This window comes from Gadus morhua, chromosome 13 (assembly GCF_902167405.1).
Source record: "Gadus morhua chromosome 13, gadMor3.0, whole genome shotgun sequence".
Lineage (NCBI taxonomy): Eukaryota > Metazoa > Chordata > Actinopteri > Gadiformes > Gadidae > Gadus > Gadus morhua.
The window spans coordinates 1,194,986-1,202,819 of NC_044060.1; the positions used below are offsets into that span (position 1 = coordinate 1,194,986).

The 7,834-nt window shown below is 48.4% G+C and overlaps 1 protein-coding gene across 1 annotated transcript in view; it reads left to right on the forward strand.

Annotated features, from left to right (window-relative positions):
- The window catches only part of LOC115557084 (immunoglobulin superfamily member 21), a gene marked incomplete in the record, with an annotated part of 104,563 nt that extends 97,459 nt beyond the window's left edge, over window positions 1–7,104 (forward strand). Inside the window, 1 exon segment of the mRNA XM_030374669.1 lies at window positions 6,930–7,104. Coding sequence (XP_030230529.1) covers window positions 6,930–7,104 — 175 coding nt within the window.
- Between the last annotated feature and the right edge of the window lie 730 nt (window positions 7,105–7,834).

Genomic DNA, 7,834 nt, shown 5'->3' on the forward strand with positions numbered 1-7,834 from the left:
GTCTCTTTCTGCGCGAATGGCTCTTGAAATGGATATCTCTGCAAGAAGGCGTCGTCGTCGGTCATCTCGTAGAGCGACTTACCGGCAGGTTATGTTGTAGATATGTGGACATTTGGTAAGTCATTTTTTTGGAATAATAATAATACATTTACAGTTATTTGTTACTCCGTGAAAAAGACGATTGAAGTAAATTTTTCCTTTTTTATTGACACACACACACAAATAAAAAGCCGCTGGTGGTGTCGGGTCAGCCATCTCTTCTTCGTTTGTAACCAGACTCCGGTTGCATTGTGGGATAGCGTAGTGTGGTCCGTGGTTCACTTTGGCGGTAGTATGCATTCGGAAACGACTTCCGTACTACAGAATGCATACTGAGTATTCGGACGCGCTAGATTTTTCGCATACTACAAAATGCATACTATATAGTATGCAAGTACGAGTATTCGGATCAGCCTTAGTCACTGGCGCATGTGTCGTTGCTAGTTTACAACTGGCGCAGAGCGTTCTTTTCCCACCACCGCCACTCGCCGGTAAATTAGGGATTGATCATGTGCCCCAAGGGGCGGTTCGGCGGAAGGAGGAGGCGTGTTCTGGCGCAAACGGTATTTTGCCGTTTCTGAATACCATTGCGCTACTGACCAGGAAATACCTGGTTTAAAGTCAGTGGCGCGTTGTTCAGATGCTATTTAAGGGCGCATGCATACATGCGCATGCGATGCATACGGATTGCTTGTGCACCTCGCGCATACACTTTGCTTCTCCCATCTACCTAGCCGCACATTCTTGGTAAATTATTTGGGAAAGAACAGCTGATGCAGCGGTAATAAGTTGTACTTTTAAATCAATGCATCTGCAAACACCGTAGCCTACAGCAAACACATATTTTCTTGACAGAGACATCGTGGAGGCCTACATGCCCATTACTTTTAGGATTGATGAGTGTTTGATCGTGAAAAACATTGTTTTACCGCGAGTGAGTGTAAAGAATGAATGAATGCGCGCGTGTGTGCTCTGTTTAAACACACGCAAACTAAACACGTAACGCATAATACAATCAATGGCAATGTCTATTACCGCGGGAACACATGCATATTAGGATAGCATACAATACTGATAAGAAACAATGTTTATAATGTATTGTGTATATCATTAAATAGAACCACAGTTACCGCATATCACATGTTATATCATATACGTTTTCTTTGCCGAATTTTATTTGAGGACTCAATATTTCTGAAGTTCTGGAAGAAAACCCCTTATTCCATGTGTGAATTAGGCCATATTATTTGGCAATAAACTGAGCCATTTGCAGTTTGAAATTCATGTGCATTTGTCTCATCGGAGACTGCAGACGCGCTGTCAAAATATCAAATCGTCCGATTCAAATGTGCTCATGGCTCTTAAAGGGGATGGGAGCTGGCACTCTCATTGGTTTGTTGGACGTTACGCCCAAACCACACCTACAGGTAACTAGGCTGCTTCAGACCAACCCTTTTGACACTTGCGCCGCGACGCAAGTTTCATTTATCCGCCTGTAAAATAGCGATAGCGCCGTAGAACCGCCCACAAAGCTACTTGCGCTTTGCGCTTCGCACTTGCGTTTCAGACCGTTAAAATTGGGCCCTGAGTGTGTTGTGGAAAAGCTCGTATCAGAGTTGGATTTTTCTTTAGAGTAGTAAAAGGATGATGATGCAGGTTGTTTCTCTGCAGAGATGTGTTGTGTTGGTACAAACTGCACCCACCTGATACAAATGTTTGTCTTCATTATTGTGGCTGCGGCTGGCAGGGATTCAGTCCAAGCCAGCCTTTTTTCCACAAAAGGACACAGCAGTTGAGAGGGGGCCTTGGTAAGCAATGCCAAGTTTCGCAAAATACAAACTACAAGCCCCACAAAGTTCTACTGTGATGTTTCACAAAGTAATACATCTCTTATGTACATCAAAGTGCCTCTGCTCTGTGACGAACTGGAACTGTGGGAGCAGAAGTACCAGCGCCTGCTGCAGGGTCCTGCATTAATGTGTCCTCACGGACCACGGAGGGCCGGGCAGCAGCCGGCCAGAGGAAGGGGGCTACCCTCTCTATTGCCGCTTTTCCACTGCATGGTACCAGCTCGACATGACTCGACTCGACTCGACTCAGCTCGCATTTTTTGCGTTTCCACCGCGAAAACATGGTATCTGGTACCTGAAGTGGCTGCTTTTTTTAGTACCGCCTCGCTCTAGGTTCCAAGCGAGCTGAGCCGATGCTAAAAGGTGACGTCGGCAGACGGCCGGCCACTGATTGGCCAGAGAGTGTGACGAAGTCACGAGAGCGACATGGCAACAATGCTGGTAACAGCCATAGCAGCGCCGCAGCCAACATATTCAACTTCTTCAACTTCTTCAACATGCCAGCTAATAATACGAACACGAATACCATCGCATCGATGTCCTCCATTGTTGTTATGTGGTTCTGTCCATGTGTGGGTTGCGTAGGTGTTGTTTGCGTCGCGTACAAAAATACGTCACGGCCCTTTCGCGCAGCCGACCCCGCCCACGTCCAGGAGGTACTATTTGCGGTGGAAAAGGACCCGCGCTGCTACCGTGTCGAGTCGTGTCGAGTCGAGTCGAGTCGTGTGTCGAGTCGAGTCGAGTCGTGTCGAGTCGAGTCGAGTCGTGTCGAGTCGAGCTACATGTGCGGTGGAAAAGCGGCATAACAGCCCGGTACGGTGCCTTTAGACCCCATCTGCCTCCTGGTGGCCGCTGCTACCAATGCTGCTGAAGGAAGGGTCGTTGGCGTGGAATGGATCCTAACAGTCGACGCAACGACCGAGAGGACTCAAAAGGTTATTTCAATGTTCGCAAAAGTTCTGCAAAATGGTTTTGGTCAAACCATGAGAGGGACGTTGTATTAGGGAAAGATAAAAGGGGAAATTATGCCAGCCTTGTTCTTTTAAGAGTTTAAAGGAAATCACATGCTAATCTCTCTGAATTGTCCTTAAAGGAAGGAACTTTAATGTGACATAATCCTATTCACAATCACTGCGTTTGCTTCACGGCTGCTGCCAATACGTGATATTAATAAAAGACTTCTCTGTAGGATATTTCTCCTATTGAGCGATTATCATTTGATCGCGGTGGTTAACATTATCTTACCCATTTGCGGTAAACGGGCCAAAGTGTTTGCATTTGAGCTGTAATTGCCAGCACTATTTAGCAGGGCTGAAACAGCCCTCCATGTCCTCTAAAAGCTACAATCTCCCTCTCCTCGCCGGACGCCACTCCCAGCGGACCGCAACCTCTGCAACACACAGAATCAGAGATTAGAAGCTGCTGCCAAATGAGTTCCTCCAATCTTAATATTTAACAGACATCTCCTAAAATAACCTTTCCCTCCGCTCCTCCCTCTGACACATACGGCTGGCTGACGTACAAGCGGCAGATTTAGAGACAGTTCAGCCGCTGAAACGTCTCCAGATTGTCATTTGGGACACACACACACACACACACACACACACACACGATCGTGGTGTCTTGTTTCTTTCGCTCTCTCACAGCCTTGTAAAGGCGCCGCTGCTATATTGTGTTAAAACAAAGCAGCTAGCTATGTCAGCATTTGCTACAGTGTAACCGGAATATGCGCACGCACAAAACACACACACACACACTCCAAGAACACAGACACACACACACACATACATGCATACTAACACACAATAAGACACACGCACATGTGCGCACACACTGGCATCCGCACACCTATCAGAAGATTCTGCGCGGCAGCGAGCCCGGCGTGGATCCCAGGAGGAGTGTGGGGCTGAGGCAGGCCTCTCTTAATACCTGGAGGCATTCATTCTCCCCTATATACACTTTATTTCCTTAATTAACTTTTGTTTATCCAGGGAGGATTTTGCTGAGCACACAGAGGATATTTTAACACTGTCGTTTTTCTTTTTCTCCTTCTATAAAAATCCCAACTTGGATTTAAAGGCGTGGTGCCGCCAAAAGCCCTCAGTGTTTATCTCCTCTGTGAGCCTGTAAGAGCTAGTGAGCCGGGAGGAGATAGCATAGCGAGCGCGCTCAATGACGGCTTGGCAGTAGGCTGACAGGGCAGGAGAATCGCCCAAAACGAACAACCAGCTAACTAATCTTTTTGATCGTAATGCATTGTGAGGGCACTGCCTGCACCCGGAACACATTGATTAAGAAGAATGTGTGCTTCAGAGTTGACCCTCGGAGTGAACGGAAACTCAGACATAGGACAAAGATTGGAGATAAAGAATACACCGGGTAATCGAAACAGACGATGTGGAATTCGCTTTTTTTGCCCAAGGTTTTTATATTATTATTCTATCTTGGGTCACTCCCCTGGTCAGTGTTCCTCCAGCCTGGTTACTTGGATCATTTCCAAACCAGTGCTCTGTCTCCACACACACACACACACACACACACACACACACACACACACACACACACACACACACACACACACACACACACACACACACACACACACACACACACACACATTGCAGAGTTGAATCCTCTCCAAGTAATGTATTTTGCTGTATAAGACAACAGTAACACGCACACACGCCTTCTCCCGCCCGGACACACACTAGCCGTACTCGTTAGAGCCTTGCCGGCCACTACCCTTCGCCGCCAGCAGGGGTCCCCGTCTGAAACACAGCCGGGCAGGGAGGACACTGGTCACGCTCTGGAGGCGTGAATCACGGGGGCTGAACGCTGCTGCCGGAGTCACACTTTGATTATCGCTGGTGACACATTAGCAGGCCACTGAATACAGATGGCTCTCTCCTCTTCATCTCCATCGATCAAAATGAAAGCGTGTGTGTATATATATAGTTGCACTGTGGTTGTGCGCTGGCTGCGGTTCCATTTGCCCCTGGCTGTGGAGGTCTATTGAAGAGCAGCTTGTTGTGAGGCTGACTCCGGGTTGTGCCGTAATGACTGTGGCTGGCCACCTTTTGTACGGCGGGGGCGAATCCAAAGGTATCAGAGCTTATGTTCCACCATGGGGCTGGAGCTGTGCGCCCCATCTGTTGTGTTTGGGCCAAAGGGGATGTTCTTTATTGAAATGTTTTACCCCGTCCTAATCATTTGGATTAGGGTGGTGCTTATGATTTGTGACTATTGTCCAAACGAAAGCTTCAAGTTGAGCCGAGTGGACAGCACTGGTGTTTCCATTGTCATTGGGTTTTGTTTGCAAAGGATGTCCCTGTATGCGTTGCGTTTTGGTGAATATATTATACAGGAGGCTTTTATAGGGAATATTTGTGTTGTTTGACAGGATTATATTGAAATTGTACACAGTAAGCAACAAACAGATCCAGAGGTGTGTTCACACCAACAGTGCACCAATGTTCCCCCAAAGCATCAGCAGGATGCGCGTGTTTGGCCTGGATAGCACCTACGTCACATGATCCCACCCTGAGACCAATCAGCAATGAGACAGGGTGCGCTCGTGGAGTGTGTGATGAAACCAAAGGAAACCTAAAATGCGTGTTAACACGTCTCATGTCTACAAGGCAGAGATGTGAATCAACAAGGACTCCTTCTGTCACACCTCCCACGGTAACGAGTTAGCTCGGCTCTGCAATGCTGTTTTACTAAATGCTAGCGTACCGCGTGGCTCATTTCGACGACCGATCAGGGATTGGAATGTCAATATTACACGACGACTCCCGAAGCAGGTATGGCAGTGGTGAGGTAGGAAAGACCCTCGCTGATTACTCGTACAGATACACTGAGGACATTGGGAACAAACCCATAACCTTTCAACAGGGAAACCATAGGACACCCCTACTGCATCTCATCTGTGATCAAAGCACCCTTTAACTCCTCCCTTACCCAGCAGACATTTGACCTGCATGCCTTTCTGCCACTGATGTTCCAGTCTCAGATCGGGAGTACCGTTCCAGGGCACTGAGAAAATTATCTGACCCAAGCACATCCACAGTGCGGTTTACAATCGGCACACCCAACACACATCCACAGTGTGATTTACACATCGTACACCCACACACATCCAATGCGCTTAACATACTGCACACCCACACACATCACAGTGCGCGTTACATATGACACACCCACATACATACACAGTGCACTTTACACACCGCATACAACATACATCCAACACACATCCACAGGGGTGGTTTACACACCGCATATCCACACACATCCACAGTGTACACTTTACACATGGCACAGTCCACAGTGCACCCACACACATCCACAGTTTGGTTACACACGTCACACCCCACACACATCCACAGTGTGGTTTACACACGTCACCAACCCACACACATCCACAGTGCGACTTTACACAGTGCGCACCCACAAACATCCACATGGTGGTTTACACACGTTCACACCCACACACATCCAAAGGTGTGTTTACAAACGTCACACCCACACACATCACAGTGTGGTTTACACACGTCACACACACACACACATCAACAGTGTGTTTACACACGTCACAAACGCACACACATCCACAGTGCGCTTTGACACACGCACACATCCACAGTGCACAACTGTGCAGGCTTCTTCACAGCGACCCGCCTCGCTTTGTAATGGAGACCTTAAGCAGGGCTCAGGCTCGAGCTGCCAGGGACGTCAGTCCAACACCCCGACGAGCTGTCAGGCGGCAGACCCGAGCTGCTGAACCCTCAGCCCCTGCTCCTGCATGAAACAAGGTAAACTTAAACAGATGCTAATTCATGCCAGGCCGGTTTCTCGTTTAGGATGTCCTGAAGAAAGAGCGAGTAATGATGTTTGCTGCCTGGTCAGGATGCTCACCCATTTATATCAGGCGTCCCGTTCTAATTGTATTCACTACTTGCCGAATGCATGGCAGCTGTGGATTCCACTGAACTGTTGACTACAGGACTGAGCTAACCGCATCTTGTTTTGTGTCCCCAGACTCCCAGAGGTGCGGATCTCCGACAACGGTCCGTATGAATGCCACCGTGGGCATCTACGACCCGCGCCACCAGGGAGAACGGTGGTGCTGGCATCTGGAATGTTTTGGCTTACTGTAATGTGTGAGTACCTTTGTCACCTTCATTCCCATTCTGTGGTAATAGCGCTATGCTAGCCGCTATGGTGCAAACATAACATTGTGTAAACAGTTGACATTGCTACGCTAACCCACCTTATTCAGCGCTACGCTAACCCACCTTAATCAGCGCTACGCTAACCCACCTTATGTAGCGCTACGCTAACCCACCTTATGTATAGCTGCGGCTAACCCACCTTATTCAGCGCTACGCTAACCAACCTTATGTAGCGCTACGCTAATCCCCCTTATGTAGCGCCACGCTTACCCACCTTATGTAGCGCTACGCTAACCCACCTTATGTAGCGCTACGCTAACCCACCTTATGTAGCGCCACGCTTACCCACCTTATGTAGCGCTACACTAACCCACCTTATGTAGCGCTACGCTAAACCCACCTTATGTAGCGCTACGCTAACCCACCTTATGTAGCCGCCACGCTTACCCACCTTATGTAGCGCTACACTAACCCACCTTATGTAGCGCTACGCTAACCCACCTTATGTAGCGCTACGCTAACCCACCTTATGTAGCGCCACGCTTACCCACCTTATGTAGCGCTACACTAACCCACCTTATGTAGCGCTACGCTAACCCACCTTATGTAGCGCTACACTAACCAACCTTATGTAGCCTACACTAACCCACCTTATGTAGAGCCACGCTTACCCACCTTATGTAGCGCTACGCTAACCCACCTTATGTAGCGCCCCGCTTACCCACCTTATGTAGCGCTAGGCTAACTCACCTTATGTAGCCGTTACGCTAA